This window comes from Leopardus geoffroyi, chromosome B2 (assembly GCF_018350155.1).
Source record: "Leopardus geoffroyi isolate Oge1 chromosome B2, O.geoffroyi_Oge1_pat1.0, whole genome shotgun sequence".
NCBI classification, from domain to species: domain Eukaryota; kingdom Metazoa; phylum Chordata; class Mammalia; order Carnivora; family Felidae; genus Leopardus; species Leopardus geoffroyi.
The window spans coordinates 142,555,702-142,580,269 of NC_059332.1; the positions used below are offsets into that span (position 1 = coordinate 142,555,702).

The 24,568-nt window shown below is 44.3% G+C and overlaps 1 protein-coding gene across 6 annotated transcripts in view; it reads left to right on the top strand.

Annotated features, from left to right (window-relative positions):
- SYNJ2 (synaptojanin 2) overlaps nucleotides 1–16,578 on the top strand; it is a 106,055-nt gene extending 89,477 nt beyond the window's left edge. For 4 of the 6 annotated variants that reach the window (XM_045500154.1, XM_045500153.1, XM_045500155.1 and 1 more), the window contains 9 exons: nucleotides 995–1,213; nucleotides 1,325–1,403; nucleotides 2,212–2,380; nucleotides 2,819–2,992; nucleotides 5,709–5,843; nucleotides 7,293–7,405; nucleotides 8,489–8,597; nucleotides 11,290–11,441; nucleotides 13,198–16,578. In XM_045500154.1, the coding sequence (XP_045356110.1) occupies nucleotides 995–1,213; nucleotides 1,325–1,403; nucleotides 2,212–2,380; nucleotides 2,819–2,992; nucleotides 5,709–5,843; nucleotides 7,293–7,405; nucleotides 8,489–8,597; nucleotides 11,290–11,441; nucleotides 13,198–13,935 (1,888 nt within the window). In that variant the 3' untranslated portion in view covers nucleotides 13,936–16,578. Of the gene's footprint in view, nucleotides 1–994; nucleotides 1,214–1,324; nucleotides 1,404–2,211; nucleotides 2,381–2,818; nucleotides 2,993–5,708; nucleotides 5,844–7,292; nucleotides 7,406–8,488; nucleotides 8,598–11,289; nucleotides 11,442–11,856; nucleotides 12,008–13,197 lie in introns of all 6 variants that reach the window. The other 2 variants (XM_045500158.1, XM_045500157.1) reach the window with 2 other exon arrangements.
- Nucleotides 16,579–24,568: the final 7,990 nt, after the last annotated feature.

A 24,568-nucleotide genomic window follows, 5' to 3' on the forward strand; every position in this document is an offset into this window, starting at 1 on the left:
CTCAAGGCTCAAACTCACGAACCATGAGTCAATGCCATATTACAAATGTCTTCAATAAGGTTGCATGATCTGCATAATAGAGGATTTTCTACATTTTTGTAAAGAGAGTAAACCCATCCTCCATCACAATTACAATAACAGTTGCTTTTGGGGCGCCTGGGTGGCTCAGTCAGTTAAGCATCCGACTTCGGCTCTGGTCATGATCTCACAGTCTGTGAGTTCGAGCCCCACGTCAGGCTCTGCGCTGACAGCTCAGAGCCTGGAGCCTGCTTTGGATTCTGTGTCTCCCTCTCTCTCTTCCCCTCCCCTGCTCACGCTCTCTTTCTCTCAAAAATAAACATTAAAAATAAATCTTTAAAAAACCCTAATTTTTCAAAAAGATTAATAATAACAATTACATTATTTCCTGCCAATCTGTTTTCTTGTGTGTGTCCACTAGACTTCTCCAACATCATTCTTACTAGTTGTATAAGATATTATCGTACGGCTGCACCATAACCTGTTTCGCCGTCACGGAACAGTTAGATTATTTCCCTTTTTCCTTTTCCCTCCCATCAACAGTCATGATCAACCTTGTATATAAATCTTTGTCTGAATCCCTTAGAACAGAGTCCTAGAATTGAAATTAGTAGGTCAAAAGAGATGAACATTTTTGAGATTCTTCACATCAGTTGCCAAGTCGCCCTCCAAAAAGCTTGAATCCCTAGCAAAGGGAGAATTCCCACCTCCCACCGTCCTCGGCAGTACTGGTGAAAACCACGTAAAAAATCTTTGCTAGTGGCTGGCGCTGTTTTCTCTAAATCGCCCGTAGGTAAAAATGCCAAGACAACGCTAGGACTGGGCAGAGATAGAGTCTGAAACCCTAGGACAGCACAGTGCTGTGCTGGGGCCAGACTCACGGGGTGTCGATGTTCCCTGTTGACAGTGGAGCTGTGGGGGCGGGAGCTGCTCAGCTCGCTAACTGGTACCTCTCTTCCCTTCACGTCTAACGCAGACCCGTGCTGGCGATCGTGGAGGTGGAAGTGCAAGAAGTCGATGTGGGTGCTCGGGAGAGGGTGTTCCAGGAAGTGTCCTCTTTCCAGGGCCCCCTGGATGCTACCGTCATAGTCAACCTTCAGTCACCAACCGTAGAAGAGAAAAACGAGTTTCCTGAGGACGTGCGCACAGAACTCATGCAGACATTGGGCAATTATGGGACCATTGTTCTTGTCCGGTAAGTACTGCCCTGGCTGGCACCGGGTCCCACGTGCACGTCACATACATGCCAGCCCCGTTGAGCTGCCGCGTTGCACTTGGCATTGACTTGGCTCATCTTTTATTCCAGGGTCAACCAAGGGCAGATGCTGGTGACTTTTGCAGACAGTCACTCAGCTCTCAGCGTCCTGGACGTGGACGGTATGAAGGTGAGTCGTGCGTGGTCAGCTGTGCCGCGGGGGCTGCTTACTCCCCAGGGTTTTCTTGTGCTTTTGCGTGGCCATGGCATCTCCTCACCGTGTCTCTAGATGTGGGCGCTGCATGAGCTAGTACTCTTCCTTCCAGTATCTATTTCTGGTGAGGGATCTGATGTCCATCCCTGGCCACTTGCAGAATTTGGGAGAAAGCAAGTTCTTTTTTTTTAATTTTTTTTTTCAATGTTTTTTTATTTATTTTTGGGACAGAGAGAGACAGAGCATGAACGGGGGAGGGGCAGAGAGAGAGGGAGACACAGAATCGGAAACAGGCTCCAGGCTCTGAGCCATCAGCCCAGAGCCTGACGCGGGGCTCGAACTCACGGACCGCGAGATCGTGACCTGGCTGAAGTCGGACGCTTAACCGACTGCGCCACCCAGGCGCCCTGGGAGAAAGCAAGTTCTTAAGCACGGATCCCGCTGAGTCCCCGGGTCTGTCTTAGCTCACACCTGCACGTGGGAGAGCGTTGCAATCCTTCTCTCTGCGTATTTCGGAATATGCCACGTACAGGTGGTTTCCATTTTGGTAATATCCTGGTTTGACGTTCACATGGAATGAAAAGCCAAAGATGATAATTCCACTTTTATTTAGACCATATGTGAGCCGTGCTGATCTTCCCTGAGGTCTAGACCCTCGATTTTTCTTGGTAAAACAGGAAGGTCGGCCTGCTCCTGATGCCCGAGTTTGAGCAAGGAAAAGTTTGAAAGGAAAGAGAGTTCTGGCGTCTCCGTTCACTCTCGGCTGGTCGCCCTGTCCTCACAGGTGAAGGGCAGAGCAGTGAAGATCAGACCAAAGACCAAGGACTGGCTGAAGGGTTGGCAGGAGGAGATCATCCGAAAGCGGGATAGCATGGCCTCCGTGTCTCCAACCGCCAATTCCTGTTTGCTGGAGGAGAACTTCGACTTCACAAGCTTGGACTATGAGTCAGAGGGTGAGTATAGTCCCTACAGGCCTTCTTTGGTGACTGTGGCGAGGCGGGCAGGCCAGACGTTCCGGCAGCCAGCATGAGATTTTCAAGACCCCCTTCTAACGCCCTGTCCGTAAAGGTTACCGAGGGTCCTTGAAGTGCAAGCGTGCTCGCCCACGTGGCAAGCTGGGCAGTGTGCGTGTCTAGGGGTGATGCGGGAACTGGTAGCTGAGACCCGCGGCCATCCCGAATTACACTGAAAACAGTGGCTTTGAGGCTGTCAGCGCTGTGGCCTCGGTCCCGTGTCCCGGTGTGAATGGAATCGGGGTCCCGTACCTGCTGACCCGGGCCTGGGGCAGGCGTCCTGATGCTGAGCCACAAGCCCGGATGTTGAAACAGACCCACTGCCGAGAGACTGTGCCAGTCACCCTAATTGTGTGCTGTGACGTTTCCTTCCCCAAGGGGACATTCTCGAAGATGACGAAGACTACTTGGTGGATGAGCTAAGTCAGCCTGTGGTCTCAGACGGTGAGACGGCAGGGGACTACCTTTCCGAAGCCCCCAGCTGCACAGCAGCCGTGCCTGCCGACACGTCACCTGCACTCACTAAAAAGACGCGGCACCCGACCTACAAAGGTAGCTTGGCCCTGGCATTGAGTTCGTTCTTTTCCTCAGCAGCAGGGCATTGAACGATGCCACCAGTCAAGTGCCCACACCCACGAAAGGGCTAAAACAAACAAACAGGTCATAGCAAGTGGTGGAAACTGGGCCCTGGGCCTGTATCCAGCTACCACCACACTGATTTTCTCTAGTGCTTTTTATTTTTATTTTATTTTATTTTATTTTATTTTATTATTTTATTTTATTTTAATTTTATTTATTTTTTTACAACTGGTACCCTTATAACACGCCAGATTCATGTTAATTCCCGTTTCCTCTGTATGTTTAAATGGCCACAGCTCTAAACTGGTTTTACATTTGTAATTTCGTTTCTCCTCTCCAAAACTTTCCTGTTTCAATCCCGTAAGAGACATAGGCATTTCTTTTTACTGAAGTATAATTGACCGCAAAGAAAGTATAGTTGACAGATGACGTTATATTCGTTTCGGGCGAACAACATGGTGACTCAGTAATTCCGTACATTACGCAATAGTTGCCACAGTGAGTGCAGTTACCGTCTGTCACTGTGTGTTAAAGCAATGTTATTGACTATATTCCCTATGCTAAACTTCTCATCTCTGTGACTGACTTATTTTATAAGCGGAAGTTTGTACCTCTTAATCCCCTTCACCTATTTCGCCCGTTCCCCACCCCCCACCCCCACCGCCGAGTCAATCACTGGTTTCGTAGATGTATGAGTCAGTTTCTGGGGGGTTTTCTTTTGCTGTTTGTCTGTTTTGTCTTTTAGATTCCACATATAAGTGAAATCCTATGGTATTTGTCTTTCTATGTGTGATTTATTTCACTTAGCGAGATGCTCTCTAGGTCCGTACGGTATCTAGGTCCTGAGTGCTGGTGTGTGGTTACACTTATATAATATGTTATTGCACACTAACACGATAATTAGCATCATTCTGTCATTCTAGACTGAAGCAGAGAGGACTGGAAGTCCTCCAGATTGAACTGCAAAGCCCTAGGTTATATAGTGTAACGGCCCTTTTGAGTAAGTTTAAAAACCCTCTGGTGTTACGTGAGCTGGGAAGTAGGGTAGTTCATGCTCCAGCCGCAGACTGTCAGGAGTATCACCCACGGCCACAAGTGCCTTCTAGCTGTCCGTCACTGTACCTCCCCCACTGGAAGACCACTGTGCCTGGCGGGTCCAGGACCCTAGCAGGTGTCAGGACCCTGTAAGCTGGGACTGAGAATACAGAACGGGGTGAAAGTGAATTGAGATGCCTCCCAGGGAAGATAATTTGCCAAGAGAGGTGCAGACAGCCCAAAGCCCCTTTGATTGTACAGTAGCCCCAAAGTTGGTTAGCAGCCTGCCTTCATTGAACCATCAGAAGCTTTTGAACTTCCAGGCTGCTGAGCCCCATCAAGGAGCTGTGGATTTGGCAGGGGTGGGCTGGGACCCTGGAAATCTGGCATCTCATCAAGCTCCCCGGGTGACTGAGCACACAGCTGGGTTTGGGGTCTGCTGCCCAATACGGAGGCAGCAGACTTTGTCCATGCATCGAGGTGGTTCTATGCACCCCACATCCGGAGGGCTCCTGCCCTGGAGCCAAAGTGGCTGAAGGGATGTGCTCTTCAGACAGGAAATGGTCCCTTTCTTCAGGGGTGGCCGTCATTTAGGAAGCCTCCCAAGAGGAGGGCATGTATGAGCATAAAGGCCTCTTTGAATGAAAAATTAGCAGAGCAGGGGAGCCTGGGAGGCTCAGTCAGTTAAGCGTCCAACTTCAGCTCAGGTCGTGATTCCACAGTTCGTGAATTCAAGCCTTGCGTTGGGCTCTGTGCTGACAGCTCAGAGCCTGACAGCCTCCTTTGGATGTTGTGTCTTCCTCTCTCTCGGCCCCTCTCCTGCTCATGCTCTGTCTCTGTCTCTCAAAAATAAATAAACATTTAACAAATTTTTTAAAAAATTAGAGCAGCATGGCACCTTGTGGGCATCGAGAGGGCCTGTCCTCAACGCTGTGGGTGATCAGGCATTCCCATTAGAAGGAGAAACCCTGCTTCTCCCCAGCACCAACCTCAAACAGCCATGAGTTTGAGCTGTTGGAAATGTGAGGGTGGAATGTCTAGGCCAAAATGAAGTTAACTGGGCTGTGTTGTAGTGTGGGAAAAAAGATCTGAAAGTGTCCTGAACTTATGTTAATAAATATCTATGTAATAAAACCAAAGCAGTCACCTCCTCACGCCCCTCCTAGTCCTCAAAGGTTATTTGCAGGACAAGCCAGGAGGGTGAATGCCTGTGAGGTAGCTGGCGGCGGGCTATGGGACTTGGAACATGATGGGTGAGCAGGGATTCTCCGTACGAGGAGCTTGTCACAGGATGGCAGAGAGCGTGGTCAGCTTCCCAAACAGCTGTCCTGTGTTCGAGTGAGGAATTAAAACCGAGGGGCTCTGGTCTTCCGATGGTCTCCTCTACTCTGTGTGAGAGCCTCCTTTGTTTTTTCAGAAGGAAACACACCTACACTTGGAAATATTTCCGTGTCCCTCACGTCTTGACGAGAAGTCTTGTCCACGGTTCCTATCTCATGTTCCACGCAGGCATTGGGTGGCCCTCCCTCCCCTGCCCCTCGCGCCAGCAGAGAGGGGTCCCCTGTCCTCGGGAGGCCCTCCTGCACAATCAGCTCGGCACAGACCCGAGTCTGAGCCCCGACTCCCCTCACCCGCATTCCGCCGTGTCCTCCAGATGATGCTGACCTGGCAGAGCTCACGCAGGAGCTGGAAGCAGTCGGGGATTTCCGCCACCGTTCTCCAAGCAGGTCTCTGTCGGTTCCCACTAGGCCTCGGCCACCTCACCCACCGCAGAGACCCCCCCCTCCAAGTAAGACTTTGCTGCTTTCGGCTTACACCGTGCCTGCTGGGAATAACCGCCTGTGGCCTGCTACTCAGCACCTCCCTCTGAGTCCGCTGCTGCCTCACCCGGGTCCCCAGCGCCTTCCCCGCCTCAGGCTCCTTTCTGTCTTGGTGTCAGAGATGGTCGTGTTTCTCGTGGGAAACTATGTGAATCTTTGACAAAGCTGTTCACTCTCCTGTAGCTGCGGTTTGCTTTAAGGCGCTTTCTGTTTGAGACAGTAGAGAATGGAAAGTTGAGGCGACCGCTGGGCGAGGACCTTCCAGCACCTTCCTCCCCACTCCTGCAGAAGCGGCCTTCTGTCCGCGCCTGCTGCCCGCCCTCTCCCTGCTTCCCAGGGTTCCAGTAAGCCCAGACGCCCAACACTCCAGGCGACCTCAGGGCCGCCTCAAACCGGGCGTCCTGTCTTCTGCAGGCCCAGGCCTGTGGCCTCCAGCATCCGGCCACCTGAGGACAGCCCCTTCCCCGTGAGCCCGAGGAAAGTGCACCTCTTCCTGCTCCCCCAGAACCAGTGCTTGGCCCTCAAGCTTTTCCTCAACAACCTGCAAAGATATTTGTGATGTGCTTTTGAGCACCTTCTGTTTTACCTCTACTGTTTACTTCTCTCCTCACCCCAAACGCGTCACAGACACAGGGATTTTCCTCAGGCTTTACTTTCCATTTAGGTTTACCTTGGCTTACGTCACAAGAGTAATGGATGGTGAGCCAGAAGCACATGCCCTTTTATGTGTATTCTTTACTTTTCTGAGTTAACACTCAGAGAATAAAATACTACATAAATAAAATTTACGTCATATTGTGGAAATTTTACCAAAATAGATAAATACAGAACTTTTAAAAATTCACTTGGCTGTCTACAGATAACAATTGTTAATCACAACATTTCCAGCCTTTTTCTAAATATATGTATCTATACCTACATACGGTTATTTTTTTACAAAATTGGCGGCCATTTTTTTGTCTTTCGTCTAATGTCTATGTCATTGAACATTCTAAAACATGATTTCTGAATGACCATAAGTGTAATTTAATGCATTTATTCCTCTGCTTTGGTTTTTTGTTTTTGGTTTTTAGATTTTTGTCCACAAACCACTTTTAAAACTGAGTCCTAATAACTGCAGTGTGTTTTAAACCGCTTAAAAATGAATTGGCTTTTATATCGGATTTGAATCCCCCCCGCCCCCGCCAGGATGTTAGATTAAAATTTGTGTTCAAATAATATTTCTCCAGAGAATAGTCACAAACTGCTTGAGAATCAAAGGAGAAAGTTAGTATCGACTCTGCGAATGCCCACCAGCCCCCCGGGCTCGGACCCCACGAACGTGTGTGGTTGGCCTGGCTCCCAGCTAGCTGGGACATGGCTCCAAAGCAGCCAGTGACCTCACTGAGATGGGGACTCTGCCTGGTTGTTTTTCACAGCTGGTTTAATGGTGAAAAAGTCGGCTTCGGACGTGTCCATCTCCTCCGGCACCCATGGGCAGTACTCGATTTTGCAGACGGCAAAACTTCTGCCAGGAGCGCCCCAGCACGCAGTGAGTTCTTTCAGGTTCTGCTCAAAGCAAAGTGGGCCAGCGTTCCAAACCCCAGGGGTCTGCCCCGTGGCTCACCTCCAGCCCCTGAGATCAGGCAGGATCACCTCTTCAGAGAATATATAGACTAGTATCTCTTTACCCTCTGCCTGACAGCTCTTTCCCAAACCCATAGTTTAGGTCTTTTATAGGGTTTTCATACGGTTGTAAGAGGGCTAGAGAGAAAATCACGTTTGACGAAAAAAAAAAAAAAATCCCACGTGTCCCTGTGTGGTGGGACTGTTCCCAGACCCCTCTGCTTCTCTCCCTTCCGAGGCTTGACTTGGACCTTGGTGTGTGTAGACAAGTGCTTGATAGAAGGCAAAATAGGAGAAATTCTGATCAGTTGTCTTGAGAGAAGAGGTAATGGGGCCTCAATTTCGCGGTAAGGGAATGCTAGTGATAACAACAGGGAGGATGGTAGAGGTGGAAAGTTCCAGAAGATGGCAGTGAGCTGCGTAGGAAGACAGTAGGTGGAGGTCAGAGGAATAGAGCACGGGAGGTGAAGCCGGGGTGCTGGGTGGAGGCAGGCTGTGCCAGGAGGGTGCGGCGGCTGGGCCAGATGTCCCGTGTGACGGCAGGGGAGGGAACGAACAGCTAGGCCTCAGCAGTTGATGGTAGTGAAGGCAGGCCATCAGTGGCAACCCAGAGGTTTGGGTGAAGAGGCAGAAAGGGCACTTTTGAGGAAACGTGGAAGGTGTGTCAAGAATTGTGCTGAGCTGCCGAAAAAGTGGCCTCTGATGATGCTTTCTGGCTTTTACCTGGTTAACAAAGCAGACGGTGGTTTAGCCGCATTGCCAAGACCTGTAACCATCCGGTTGGGGACAGGAGGTCAGGTCTCAGTATTACTGCATTTGTCTCAGAGTACTCCGGGGGGACAGAGGCTTGAGGGATGCGGTCTGGATCGGAGTTTGCGTCTTAACCACCATCTGACGGAGCCCTTTGCATCACATGCTTGTGAACAGACCGGCAGGCAGGGATCAGACCAGGTGAGTCTGTTTGCCTGCCTGTGTTAACATTGCTTTTCTTCTTGACTCTGTCCTGAAGCCCAAAGCCAGGACGGGGATAAGTAAACCCTACAATGTCAAGCAGATCAAAACTACCAATGCCCAGGAGGCAGAAGCAGCCATCCGATGTCTCCTGGAAGCGAGAGGGGGTGAGTGGTCCGCTGGGGTTCTGCTTCTGGTCTTCTCTTTGCCTCTTCCTACTAGAAGGGACCTAGAAGAGAAAGTAACTTCCTTCTTTCTGGAGGCAGTATTAAATGGAAACACCCTTTAGCAACATTTGATAAAACTGAACTGCTAAATTTTACTATCCATTTAAAATCACATATTTATTTACTTTGGGAAAGAGAGCACACGTGTGTGGGAGGGGCAGAGAGAGAGAGGGAGAGAGAGAATCCCAAGCAAGCTCCGTGCTATCAGCACGGAGCCCGATGCAGGGCTCGAACCCACGAACCGTGAGATCGTGACCTGAGCTGAAATCAAGAGTCGGACCCTTAACTAACTGAGCTCTCAGTTGCCCCTAAAAATATATACTTAAAATGCAGTAAGTATATAGAAACAAGCCCAGGATTATTAAGAAGCACTTTAAAGGAGAGACTGAAATAAACAAAGAATTTAAAAAAAGGATAATGCTTCAGGCACCAATTCATTCCACTGGCTCCATAAAAAAGGATAGTTAGGGACACGTCCCTATTTCAGGCCTAAAACCTACTTTTTAAATCACTAGTGAGTATAGATTCTTTACTGTCTGGCAGGGATCTTTTCACCAAACTGCCTGTTAATTTTTTGGTGCTGTCATTTCCCTTGAAGCCCATGTTAATCATATTTTAACTTGGGATCCCCACCATGCATTCAAAATTGCTAGTACTAACATCTTTTGTTTTTCGTTTTTTGTTTTGGGGAGGGGAGATCATGCCCTCTGGAAAGCGGTACCCAGTCTAGCTGTCTGTTTGCTTTTAGTCAGGATATGTACCTTATTTGGAATCCCAAGTAACATTTAAGGGGGCATGAATTAAGAGGTCAAGAAACGTTGTAGAATAACTATCATGAGTGGTTCCTTTTTTGTGAAAAAAAAAAAAAAAAAAAAAAGGAATAAAATTATGGGGCACCTGGTGGCTCAGTCGGTTGCATGTCCCTCTTGGTTTGGGCTCAGGTCGTGATCCTGGGGTCATGGGATCGGGCCCATGTCAGGCTCTGCACTGAGCATGGAGGCTGCTTGGGATCTCTCTGTCTCCTTCTGCCCTCTCCCCTGCTGGTGTTTTCTCTCTCTCTCAAGTAACAATAATAAATAATTGTACAGATGTAACCAACCACCCACATGACCATCAACTGATGAGTGGGTAAGATGTAGTGTAACCATATAGTGGAATATTATTCGGCCTTAAAAAGCACTCATACAGGGGCACCTGGGTGGCTCAGTCGGTTGGGTGGCCGACCGGCTCAGGTCATGATCTTGCAGTCTGTGTGTTCGAGCCCCGTGTCGGGCTCCATGCTGACAGCTTGGAGCCTGGAGCCTGCTTCGAATTCTGTGTCTCCCACTCTCTCTGCCCCTTCCCCATTCGCACTCTGTCTCTCTCTTTCTTTCAAAAATGAGTAAGTGTTAAAAAAATTGTAGAAAAAAGCACTCATATATATGCTTTATCATGGGTACATCTTAACAATATTATGCTGAGGGAAAGAAGCTAAACACAAAAGGCTTTATATTGTATGATTCCATTTATACAAAGTGTCCAAAATAGGCAAATCTACTCAGACAGAAACATACTAGTTGTTTCCAGGGCCTGGGAGGGGAGAATGGGGGGGGGGGGGCAACTGCTAATGGGGACAGGGTTCCTTTTTGCGGTAATGAGAATGTTCTGGAAAGATAGTGGTGGTAGTTGTACAATTCTAGGAATATACTTAAAAAACCACTAAACTGTGTTCTTTTTTTTTTTTTTTTTTTCAACGTTTATTCATTTTTGGGACAGAGAGACAGAGCATGAACGGGGGAGGGGCAGAGAGAGAGGGAGACACAGAATCAGAAACAGGCTCCAGGCTCCGAGCCATCAGCCCAGAGCCTGACGCGGGGCTCGAACTCACGGACCGCGAGATCGTGACCTGGCTGAAGTCGGACGCTTAACCGACTGCGCCACCCAGGCGCCCCTAAACTGTGTTCTTAAAAAGGGTGAATTTCATGGCATGTGAATTATATCTCAGTAAAGCTACTTTTTTTAATGGTTTTTTGTTTGTTTGTTTGTTTGTTTGTTTGTTTTGAGAGAGAGGAAGGCGCAGAGAGAGAGGGAGACAGAGGATCCGAAGTAGGCTCTGTGCTGAGAGCAGACCCCAGTGCAGGGCTCGAACCCACGAACTGTGAGATCATGACTTGTGCTGAAGTTGGATGCTTAACTGACTGAGCCACCTGGGTACCCCAATAAAGCTTTTTAAAGAAGTTTTTTATGAATGTGGTGGTTAGGAGAGGTTTGAGGTTCGAAATCTACCCAGGATCCCAACTTGACGTTTCCTTGGTCGTGGGCCCTGCAGAGATTTTGAGAAGTTTCAGATTACCTCCCCTGAGAGAAATACACGTACACATAAAACTTTGTGTATAATGCCTGGGCCTCACTGATACCCCCCGTGAAGACCAATCCGTGTCGAGAAGGTGAACATGAGAAGCTGGGGGCTAAACCTAGCTGGTTGGTCCTGACATCCCCCCAAAGATTTTGCTGTGGTTGTTTTTAGAACAAAAAGGAAACACATCACCTGAGTAAATTAGCATTAGCGTGTAGCAGACCGTCTGGCTATTAAATCGTGCCGCGCACTGCCCTGTCCTGCCCGCGTCACCATCCATACGACCGTATGTTTCAGGCATCCCAGGAGAAGCCGTAAATGCCACAGCCCTGAGGAACCAAGGGACTTCCAAACCAGAGCCCCCAGTAGCGGTGGCCCCGCTCCTGCCCCGTCGGCCTGCACCCAGGGTTCCTGCCATCAAGAAGCCAACCTTGAGGAGGACCGGAAAGGTAAGAACCCGGAGCGAAGTCCCTTACTCCCGCGTAGCTCCAGCGTCTGCTTAGAGGATTCCCAGACACGGCCCCGTCCGTGGGAAACTCCTTGGCCGTCGCTTCCTCCTTCATATCCCCGCCGCGTCGTTGGCTCTAGCCGAGCAGAAAAGCCAGGAATCTGTCACTGCCATGGAGCAGCTTGCAGGCGTCGCGCTTCCCAAACGTTCCGTCTGAGCCCCCAGATGGAGCCGCCATGGGATGTGCTTCTCCAAGTGCTCCTGTGTTTCCCGCTCGTGTATATCTGGTCGCACACGTACACGCTTGATTTGCGCCAGAAAACCGACAGCGGGTTCCTGGATTAGCGGTGTCGACGAGCTCGTGGGCGGCTCGGACGCTGGGGCTTCGACGGCTTCTCTTGCCACTTTTCTTGCAGATTGTTTTTTGCTCTCGCTCTCAAGCTTCTCAGCCTCGCTTACTGCTTCAAAGACATGAGTTTGTCAGGACAGTCGCAGCCCAAAGACTGGCACCTGTAGAGACATCTGGATCTTCCGTTTGATCCCAGTGTTCTAGTAACGGGACCCTCGGTAATCCCTTGGCTGGTCATTACAGGGTGACCGCTGCTTTTCCACCTGTGGAAAGTGTGCGTTGTGGCTTTGACGCTTGCTCTGTGTGTCCAGCATCCGTCTGCCTCTCCATCTGCGAGTCACACGTGTCCATCTGCCGGGCCTCCTTAGGGAGCAGACCTCTTTCCTCCTCCTCCTTTCCCCTGTCCCTGTTCTGTCTTGTCTCTGGGAAGCCAGGGCAGAAGTGGATTCATTTTCTCAGGCCACTGCACAGGGCTTACAGTAAAAGGCTGGTGGAGAAGGGGTGGTTTTTGCAGTTTGTTTTCTAGAGAGCCAGAGGACGTGCTGATGCTGACGGTTCAAACGGCCCCCCGCAGTACGGAAGCTTCCTTTGGCTGCGTGCAGTTCTGCGATCGTTTTGAATTGGGGCCAAGGAAGTGACACTCCCGTGCGAAAATTTCCATCTTCCGTATTTAAAAATCAAAGGCTTGGGGCGCCTGGGTGGTTCAGTCGGTTAAGCATCTGACTTCGGCTCAGGTCATGATCTCGCAGTCCGTGGGTTCGAGCCCCGTGTCGGGCTCTGTGCTGACTACTCAGAGCCTGGAGCCTGTTTCAGATTCTGTGTCTCCCTCTCTCTGACCCTCCCCCGTTCATGCTCTGTCTTTCTCTGTCGCAAAAATAAATAAACGTTAAAAAAAAAATTTAAAAATCAAAGGCTTAAGGAGCAAGCCAATCCATTAGCCTTTCGGTGAGCTGCGCACTGTAAGGGAGGTTCCTTCAGCCTGGCATGGTACACACTGAATTTTCAAAGCCGTGGCCTCAGAAAAGATCGGGGATTTTTTTTGTTTTTTGGTTTTTTTTTTTTTTTTTTGGAGGTTTGCTTTTAATCAAGGAAGAGCATAACCCCGTTTCTAAGGTAACAGGAAAAAAAAAACCCAAAAAACTTGTGTCAAAATAGTCACCGTGTGGCCCTGGTGTTAAAGCTTCCACTCCTGTTTTGTTGGACCTCCTGGTACTTCATACGTGTTTCTCCTGTGCCGTTTTGTATCTGGTTACATTTGCGCATCCCGGACATTCTCAAATCTTGAATTTGCTGGAATGTCATCTCGGCCCCATCCCTGCTCCCCTGCAGACAGCGTCTGGGTGCTGATTCCTGCTCCCCCAGCGCTGGCCTCTTACTGACTTACACTCTCTGTCCTGCCTTTTCTCAGCCTGAGTCACCGGAAGAACAGTGTGGGCAACAGTCTGTCCATTTCACAATCGGGCCCCCAGAGACCAGCCTTGAAACCCCTCCTCTAGCAGCCGTCCCTCCTGTTCCCAAACCGAGAACACTTCAGCCCAGGAAGGGGACTGACAGGAAGGCAAGTGGGGGGAAGCCGGTGCCCAACGACGCCCCTCCTGCGGCCGGAGCCACCCCGCCACCCCCTCTGGAGGTGCTGCCCCCCGCGCCGCAGGCACCCCCGAGGAGGAAGAAGTCCGCCCCCGCGGCCTTCCACCTGCAGGTGCTGCAGAGCAACAGCCAGCTTCTCCAGAGCCTCACCTGTAGCAGCAGTGACTGTTCCCCGGCGCCCCGGCCTGACCAGGGCGTGCTCTTTCCACAGCCGGCTCATCCTGGCCCCTTGTCTGCTGCTGGTGCCCAAGCAGATGGTACCAAGGAGACACAGCCAGAGGCGGCCTCCCTTCTTGGTGATTACCAGGATCCTTTCTGGAACCTTCTCCACGACACTCACCTGTTGAAGAATGCCTGGCTTTCCAAGAACTCTGACCCACTGGACCCCGGGACTGGGAGCCTTGGAAGAGCACACACAGCCTCGCTGCAAATCAGCGCCTCAGCGGCCGACAACCTGCCACCGGAGCACGGGCCGAGCGACTTGGGTCACTGGATGACAATCAGTGACAAGGACAAGAGGACTGTGCTGCAGGTGTTTGACCCGCTGGCAGAAACATGAGCAGGAGGCACGGACCACAGCTCTTTCCGAGAACGTGTGCCTTCTTCCCTCTGGCATCTCTTTCCAGGGCACAGCCCCACACCTTGGCCTCACCCTCCCGGGTCAAAAGAGACCTCTATTTAAAGGCACACTGAAAACACAGTTGTCCTTCTGTCACTCTTGTGTCTCTTATTCAATGAGATAATTATTCAGCCACGAAGATACGTTTTATTCCAGACGTGTGCATTTTAGTTTCCTAGAATCTGGTTAGATTCAGCGTGTAGACTTGAGGAAAGAGAATCTAGCTGATGATGTCCAAGAGTCTCTCTCTCATTGGATTTTAAATGGTTTTTCAATTTATGTGTGTATGTGGGTCTTTTTAATTTTTGTTTGTATCTTACAGATATTGGGAATAACTTTACGGTGAACCGCCTGAAGGTTGATCCATAAAACTAAAAGGTGTCTGGGACCATTAAGAGCTATATCCCTGGCCTGCTGATATGAGGTTACAAAAAATAGTAAAAGTTGGAAGCCCCCAATAGATCAACCAAATGAGTATACATTCCTGTGAGCCCTTGTGTTTACTTATATACGTGTACACTGACCCTGATCACGTGAGAAATGGTGTCGCACACGGTTTTGGGTCTGAAGTATATCCCATTTGCTGAACCTGAGCTGAAGCGGCTGCAGACTCCTTCCCGCATCATGTCTTGGATGGTGCCTGCCCCATAAAGCGCTACAGTCTTGAGCCCACGTGTACTAAACTGGTTTTTCTACACTGACTCTTCCCTATGAGAGAAAACCTCGCGGCCTCTTTCTCCTCTTACATTCCATACCAAGTAAAAGCACAAACCGTGAAAACCCATACCGGCACATGACATTGGTCCTCGTTGTTGTATTATGAAGAATATTTATTTTAGCTCTGTGCCTCCCTATATAAGAAACCCCAGGGCAGCATTTTTGGGTTTGCTTATCTATCTGTTTATTAGGCTTATTGTTTTTGGCTATACATTTTTCTATACATTTGCAACACCACTTCTTGCCCTAGTCCATCATTTAGAAAGGTATCACCTAAATATTAGTTTACATTTTAAGAATAAGGTTATAAGGTGTAGAATCCGTTTGGAGAGGATACCGTATTTTCGGTAACAAGAAATTCACTGGTGAAATCTTACTGTTTTTACCTCTGGGTAAAACCACTCTGGGGGTTTTTACCACTGGGGGTAACCACTCTGTTTTTACCTCAAGGGTTTCAGAATTATTTCTCATTGCCACTATCGGGATACACTGCAGGTTATTTAAATTTGGTGCTCAAAACAAAAAGAAAACCACCACATTCATCGCATTTCATCTGAAAACCGATTAGAGAAAAAAGGTATTAGTGACCCACAGAGAGAAACTGAGAGTATATGTGATTGACCAGTGGTAAAAGATGATGTTTCTGGCCTTAGCTGACGAGGACGTTTTCTGTAGTAAGTACTTCATATCCCGTTACGTCTCGTAAACACAAGTAAACAACATCATTCTTGAAGAGTTAGGGGGAGAAGGAACACAAGATCGGTAAGCGTCCCGGAGAAGTGAAATGATTTGCCGGGATCCACTTTGCTACTGAGGGTACGACTGGGAACGGAATCAAAGATTTCTTAATTCAAATGTTCTTTCCTCTGTCACCTCTTTTTCCCATCAAAAAGGAGGTGAATTTGAAAGCAGGTATGTGTATGACAGCAGTGACTTGCAGTGATGGAAATAGGCCTAACTTTAAGGTTTCTTCTTCTAGATCCAAGTAGCCATAAGTGGGACAGAGAACAGAATTTTAATTAAGAAAGGTGCTCATCACACAGGTGGCTCATAAGAGTCTGACATTAAGTATTAACACAGAATTATGTTGACCTCAGGAGGCAGGTCACAAGAAAAATTATCAGTAGTTTAACATAAAGAATTGAACAAACATGATGTGATAAGAGGTGTTCAAATTTGGTGAACAACGTAGACTGAATTTTGAGGTGATCATATAGGTAAGGTTCACACACCAGTGTTCTCTTTTAAAAAAGGACAATTGGAATTGCCTTATTTATTTTTTAAATCAGTGCTTTGATAGTTTGTAGGTTCCCTAGGTTCACAGCAGAGTTGGTTGAATAATCTGGACAATGAGCAGCTGCCATCCTGGGGATTTCATCCTGTGGGTTTTTTATTTTTGGTCTTTCTCTGCTCCCATACAGGCCGTGCAGTTTCTTTCATTACTACTCTGTAAGGCGGTCCAGTTCACTGCAGAGGATTTGAAGCACAGAACTTTATAATTCAATATTGTCTCTGTGACCCCAACATTATATTCCCTTTTCCAATGTAATTTTCTCCAACATCTTGCCTAATTTTAAAGTTTGTTCCAGTAAATGACTGAAATTAGGACATCTGCCCAAGCAATTCCTGTAAAAGTTTAAGGTTGTTGAAATTCAAGATACAATAAAATTTTCCTGATACGTAGAAGTACAAACAAAGTAATGCATTAAAACATTCACTTTGTAATGAAGCAATTTTCTCAGAAAGCTGCAAAAATTATTTATTGGGTGACTAGTGATTAATAAAAACCCTGTAATGTTTATTTGAAGTGATAATTTGTACTGCAATTGTAAAAATGCCTATTAAATATTTTGTTTTGTTTTTTAATTTGGCTTGTTCCTTTGCAGGTGTGGAGAGAACTATGGGATATTTTCTTTGGCTAGCCTTCTATTCTGGATGAAATGTGATTACTGGTTATTCTTCTGAGTTTGGGTCTTGGTGCCTTTTTCAACCATCACATTACGTTGAAAAAACCTCAAATTCATAATATGGTTAAGAATTTATGACTTGAATGTTGCCAGCAGGGACCACTACAATAATATATGTAATAACCTCATGCTACATTATCTATAAGACTTGAGAGATACAAGAATTCTCTTCTTATAGGATTTCATAACAGCTTCCAAAACCTTAGACTGCTAGGTTGATGTGAGTACATTATTGTGTGGAAGCAGGAAAAAGGGAGCAAACTATGTTCTGTCCAGGTTTGTTCTTAGCTAATTACCACACTAAATATAAATGGTTTCAGATAATTGTCATGAACAGAAAAATACTGACCATCTCAAAATAGTGAAATTGGCTAGTCTCTGCTGACCAGTAAGTTCGATATTGAATTCACTTAATCTGAACGTACAGCTCTGTGACTTGGATGGGCAGGAAGGAAACAGCTGGATACAATGCCTGCCTTTTCCAAGGTGGTGGAAGAGAGATTTGAAACTCACTGTCATATAGGGCAAACTGTTTATGCCTGTATAATAACCTCTATCTCAGTGAGGTAGGAGAGTATAAATGATAGAAATAATTGTGAACAGAGGTCAAGGAATATTTGAGAGGAGAGGATTAGGAATTTGACAAATAGCAAAGTGGGTCTATGTACATGGAAAAGATGTTAGCTGATGGGAAAGCATTTCAGTGGACCGTAAATGACTGTTTAGGATATTATTCTTTGTATAATAGAAGTAGTGGGCAGCAGAACTACCTACATAAATCTGCGTGTTAGAGTGTTAGGATTGCAGGGTTTGTCTAGGCTAATAGCAAGTCTTCAAAGCATCTTGGAATATAGTTTATAAATGGAGTGAGGTAGAGGGCCAACATCACCTTGCTGAGAGATAGTTATACTGCATATACCATTTATTAAGTAACAAACCATTCCCCTTATTTCCTTTAATTAGGTTTCTCAAGGTTATTCAATTTTATTGACATTTTCAAATAACATTGGGATTTATACAGCCTATTTCATTTTTTTCTGTTGGTTTTTTTAAACATTTTTCATTAACTTCAACTTATCTTTAATTTGCCTCTTTAATTTTGTGTTTTCCTATTTTTTCCTTTTCTTAATTTCTTAATTAAAAGCACTAGATTTCATTATCTTTAGTCTTTCTCACTTAATAGTAAAGACATTTAAACTTCTGTATTTTCCTGATTATAGCTTTAACTACACCCTATGCACTTTGGCATGAAATTGATGTTTGCCTTTTCATTACTTTCTAGTTTAATTTGCTTTTATTTACTCTTTCATCCAAGGGAGACTACTTTTCCAGTAGTTAAGGGTTTGTTTGGCATTTAAAAATTGTTTACTCCAAATTTTTTGGATTGTGACCTGAGAATATGCCCTACCTAGAAAAACATCTACTTTTTAAAATTTATTAAGGTTTGCTCTATGGTCAAGTGCAATGTTAGTTTTTGAAGTGTGTTCATCAAGGTAGAATAAAAAATTTTTTAGTAGTAGGATACAAAATGTGTGTGTGTGTGTGTGTGTGTGTGTGTATTGACTGCATCATTCTTGTTAAACTCTCATGAAATTCTAACAATTTACTGTATTTCAGTATACCTAACACACCACCCATATACCATACTATACCATACCATTATAAGATATACCATATATATACTATTATTCTTAAGGTGCTATGGGCTGAATGTTTGTGTCCCCCCAAAATTCGTATGTTGAAATAAATCTTAACCCCCAAAGATGATGGAATTAGGAGGTGGGATCTTTGGGAGGTGCTTAGGTCATGAGGGTGGAGACTTCACAAATGAGATTAGAGTTTGTTTTTTTAAGTTTATTTTGTAAGAGAAAGAATGAGCAGGAAAGGGGCAGAGAGAGAGAATTCTATATCCGGACGTGGAGCTCGATCTCAGGAACTGTGAGATTATGACCTGAGCAGAAATCAGGAGTCAGACGCTTAATTGACTGAGCCACCCAGGCTCCCTGGGATTAGAGTTCTTATAAAAGAGACCTCACTGAGACTTCTCACCTTCTCCACATGTGAGGACACAGCAAGAAGTGCCAGCTATGAGCTGGAAAAGGTGTTTTACCAGAACATGCCCATGTTGGTGCCATGATCGTGGACATCCAGCTTCTAGAACTGTGAGAATAGATGTTTGTTGTTTACAAGCCACCCAGCCTCTGGTGTTTTGCTATAGCAACCCGAACAGATAAGAGGCTTCCGACTTAATTACAACTGTTCATCTATTGTGAGATGCAGCCCAATTACAGATGTTAAAATAATTTTTAATGTGTCATAAAATTGATAAAATATGGTCTCTGTAGATTCTTTTGGATTTTCTATGTAGACAAGCTTATCACCTGCAAACACGTTTTGTTTCTTGCTTTCCCATCCCTGTACCTTTTTATGCCTTTTTCTTGCCTTATAGAGCTGGCTAGAACATTTAGCACAATGTTACATAAAATTGTTGATAACAGACATTCTCCTCAAAAGGAAAGTGTTAATATTTTTGCTATTAAGTATGATGTCTCTTGCTTTTTGTTCTTTAGACACCCTTTTTATTAGGTTAAGGAAATTCTCTTCATGGATTGCTAAATGTATCTTTTTCATGAATAGTTGAATTTTATCAGACTTTTTTTTTTGCATGTATTGAGGATTAATTTTTCCCCTTTTTGTTGGTTAATACGGTGAATTACTCTGATCAATTTTCACTGCTAAACAAGTTTACATTCTTGATATAAATCCAACTTGGACAGATTATATTATCTTTTAAACTATTACTAGATTTAGGTTGTCAGTATTTTTAAGACTTTTACAAGTATGTTCATAATTGAGATTCTCTCTTTTGTACTGTCCTTGGTATCAACGTTTCACTAACCTCGCAAGTTGGGGGGTCTGCTCTTTTCTATTAACTGGAAGGATTCAATATTGGAATTATTTTCTCCTTAGATTTTTGGTAGAGTTCACCAGTAAAGTCAACCAAGTCTGTAGTTTCTTTGGGAGAAGATTTTTTTAAGTCACTGATTCTGTTTCTGTGATACTCATAGGGCTACTAGTCTCTACTTCACGAGCAAGTTCTCTACATCATGGACCAGTTGGGTAAGCTGTATTTTTCTAGGAATTTTTTATTTCATCTAAAATTTAGTATTACTGACCTAAAAGTATTTATAATATCTTCTTTTAATGTTTGCATTATAGTGATAACTCCTTTTGGTTCCTAATACTGATAAATTGTGCCTTTTTCTCTTAAGTGGTCTCACTAGAGGTTTGTCAATTTTATTAGCCTTTTCAAAGAATCAACTTCTAGTTTTGTTGAGACTCAGTTTTATGTTTGTTTTCTACTTAACTAATTTGTGTTATTTTTAAATTCTTTTTATTTTATTTTATTTTATTTTATTTTATTTTATTTTATTTTGGTGTTCATTTTTCTAATTTCTTGAGACCAGTGCTTCGCCCATTCAACCATTTGGTCAAATTTGAAAAGAATGTATATTCTCCATCCCTTAGGTACAGTACTCTAAATATTTCAGTGGGTCAAGTCTGGAAAGCATGTAGTTCTAATCTTATATTCTCCCCCTCTTTTTTTTGGCCTGCTTGTTCTATCACTTCCAAGAACCATATAATAAAATCTCCCACGGTGTCTATTTCTTCCTTTGGTTTTCTCCATTTTTGCATTATATAATTTTAGACCATATATTCACATTTATATATACAATTAAAATTTACTATTTTCCTAGTGAATTTATCTTTTTTCATTATGAAATGACCCTCTTTTTCTCTAATAATTCTTGCCCTACAGTGTGTTTTATCTGATATAGCTACACCATCTTGCTTTGGGCATTTGCATGACCTTTTTCCATCTTTTAAAATTCAGACCTCTCTGTGCCCTCAGGCTTCAGATGGGTCTATTATAAATGGCATATAATTGAATGTGATTTTCTTATCTAGCCTGATATATTTATCTTTTAACTGGGATATTTAGTCCATTTACATTCAATGTAATAATTGCTTTATTTGGGGTTAAATTTTACCATGTTGTCTATACTTTCTCTGTGTACTACCCGTTCTTTGTTTCTTTTTCCCTCCTTCAATGCCTTCTTTTGGATTTTTATCATTCCTCTTTTTCTCTTAATTTATAAGTCATTGTACCATTTTTGTTGGTTACTTTTTTATTGGTTATCTTAGGAATTACAACATGTGCCATTAAATTCTCCAAGTTTAATGTTAACTTTTAGTCTACCTTCCTCTTGAATTGGACAGTGACCTTGGAACACTATAACCCCATATATGCCATCCCAAATATAGTTGCTGTATATATATTTTTAAATAATACATATTTTAATACCCACTCATGTCATTGTTCTTGTTTTGTACAATCCATTTTTATTTAGTTTATCCAGATAGTTGCCTCTTATTTCACACTACATTTTTTCTTAAATCTCAGCACCCCTGGCTAGATCATTTATTTACCTTCTATCTGAAGTGCATCTTTTCACATTTCCATTACTGAAAGTCTATTGGTGGTAAACTGTTTTAATTTATATAAAATATCTATCTCATCTTAATATTTTTAATGTCTTATCATTTTTACTGAAAGTATAAATCTAGAGTTTTCCTTCAGCATACTGGAGATCCCATTGCAATGTCTTCTGACTTCCATCGACTGGTGACTTCTCAACAGCAGCAATCTTAAGTGTTGTTCCTTTAAACTTTTTTGCTCTTGTCTTGGCTTTTCTGCAGTTTCACTATGTTGTGTATAGATGTGGCTTTATTTGCTCTCCTTTGGATGTGTTGCACTTCTTTGGCCTGTGGTTTGGTGTCAGTTCTGGAAACTTTTCAACCATTATCTCTTCAAATACTACCTCTGGGACATTCTTTTTCTCCTTTCTTTCTGATACCCTAATGAAATATATAATGGAATTTGTTATCTTTTTACTTGCTTATATCCTTAATCTCTCTTCTGTATTTTCCATCTTTTTGTCTCTGCTGAACTCTGAATAATTTTTCTTACCTCTCTTCCAGTTCACTAATTTTCTTTTTTTTTTTTTTTTAATTTTTTTTAACGTTTTTATTTATTTTTGAGAAAGAGACAGAGCATGAATGGGGGAGGGGCAGAGAGAGAGAGGGAGACACAGAATCGGAAGCAGGTTCCAGGCTCTGAGCCATCAGCCCAGAGCCCGACGCAGGGCTCGAACTCACAGACCGCGAGATCGTGACCTGAGCTGAAGTCAGACGCTTAACTGACTGAGCCACCCAGGCACCCCTCACTAATTTTCTTTAGTTGTATCTAATGTAATTTCAGCCTTCTTTTCTAGAAGCTATTTTTGGTACTTTGTAAAATCTAAGTAACTACATAGTTTCCTTTTTTTTAAAATTAAGTTTATTTTGAGAGAGAGAGTGTGTGTGCAAGTAGGGAAGGGGCACAGAGAGAGGGAAAGAGAGAATCCCAAGCAGGGATGGATGTCACAAACCATGAGATCATGACCTGAGCTGAAATCAAGAGCCGGATGCTTAACTGACTGAGCCATTCAGGCACCCCTTGTTTCCTGTTTCTAGAGAAATTTCAACCTTGTATGCTTGAAAAAATAATAATAAGCATAGGTATTTTTATCATCTATATCTGATAGTTCTCAGAACTTTTTGAGGAGAGGGATTTTGCTATTTGTTCCCATTTGTGTTATCTCCTTGTATGCCAGTTATCTTTGTTTATTGATTATGCCATTTGGAAAAGTATTTGTGGGAATAATTTAAGGGCTGGTATGAATGTATCTTCCTCCTTTCTCGGATGTCTGGGGACACTACCAGTATGGGATCTTCTGATTCAAATTATAGTTTGTGATTCCCTGGACCACTCAAGAGTCACGAACACAGGATGTTTACTTCCAGGTCATCCTTATTTTATATCTATAGCCCTTTGCAGTCCCAGCTTAATGAATGTGTGGAGTTATCAGATCCCTTGGCCAACCCTGTCCTTTGGCTTCTGTCCCCTTCACCGTGGAAATTCGCCAAAAATCACAGCTCAATCTCTGTTGTTTCTTTTGGCTCTGCAAATGACCTCAAAGTGGAGCCTTGCACAAAGATGCCCAGTTAAGGAGGGTAAGTGGGATCAGAAATATAACCCCTGTTCTATGTCACAAGCCATGTGCTGGAGGAAGAAGGACCTTTTAAAACTTATCACAGGGGACATTTTTTGTAAATACCTGAGCAGAGGGGCTACCAGATGTGTCAGTGGCATCCTTGCCTCAAGCAAAAGTAGTTCCAACTGCTGGTTTCCTCTCCGGTTTCTTGCCTTATCCTCTATTTTGTCAATAGTTTTTGTGTTAGCACTTTGATCAGTTGAAAAACATTTCATCCAGATTTATTGGTTGTCCTCACTGGGACTTAGTTCCAAATTATCTAGCCTGCTATTACTGAAAGCAGACGTTTATAGTTAATTTTTAAGATTCCTTTTCCACTGGTATTTCAACTTATCTTTGTTCTTCTAAGATATACTCTAGCTTATGTATGTTGCAATAACTTGACTAATCACAGTGGCTATGATTTGAATTTTTGACTTCTACAGAGCCTCCTTTTTAGAATAAAATGTGTATCAAATTAACAACTCATAAAAACTTATTCTAGAAAAATATAAAAAGCTAAAAATTCACCCCAAGTTGACCAAGAAATAATTATTAACGTTATTATCCTAGAAAATTATCTGTTTGTAAGGTACAGTAACATAATAAACTCAATTCACCAGAAGTGAACCTAAGAGGATCAAACTACACGAACTGATTAACAATATTCTCTGAGTTCCTTAGGCTTCAGCACATTGTTCCGTTGCTTTTGTAGCCATTTCAAGGGCAATTTAGCAGAGTACACAATTCTTGCTTTCCAAAGTTACTGTTTTCTAACACAAGTTTTTTTTTGCTTATTTTTAGGATTTTTGTTTGCATCCTAAAATGCAGTATTTTGGGGGTGCCTGGGTGGCTCAGTTGGTTAAGCATCCAACAGCTCAGGTCACGATCTCATGGTTCGTGAGTTCGAGCCCTGTGTTGGGCTCTGTGCTGACAGCTCAGAGCCTGGAGCCTGCTTCGGATTCTGTGTCTGCCTCTCTCTCTGCCCCTCTCCCACTCATGCTCTGTCGCCCTCTCTCTCTCTGTCTCAAAAATAAACATTAAAAAAATTTTTTTTAATAAATAAAGTGCTGTATTTTCATCCTTTGTTTCTCTGTAAGCCTGGATTTAGTCAATAAGCGTCCCTGTTGCCTTGAGTTTATGTTGGCAATGTAAGTCTTTTGCCTTTATAACTGAACAACTTTTCATCTATTACCTTCTAATTATTTTATCTTCTTTCTGTGTCTACTGTGGTTCTGCATCCATGGAGCCATCACTGTGTTAAGAGGATTTTCATCCTTGTCTGTATTTTTTTTACATGGTCTCTATTTTATTCTATAATTGTGCTGATTTGGTTTTCATTTTGTTCCTCTCTCTCTGCCTTTTTCCCTATATGTCACTTTTTGCTGTTATTCAGGGACTGTGTTTCCTTTTAGAACTGAACCTTCAGACATCTGTATATACTTGAGTGGTTTTTGTTTGTTTTTTGCTTTATTGTTTGTGTCATGTAATTTCTTTTCATCTTGCTTGTGCGTAATAAGCTTCATCTAGATCCATGTGACCTAAATGGAGGATGAACTGTACTGATAACTCTCCCTCCTTATCTGAGGCTCCTTTTTGGCCATCCATGTTTGACATTACCACTCATTCTCTCTTCCTTTATCTGAAGGTAGGAAGGGGCAAATTTGCCCCTCCAGCATAGTTGCGGTGAGTCCTATGCTGTCTTTGTTAGAAGATCTGGCCTTTTGTGCCTCTTTTGGAGGTTTGTAACTA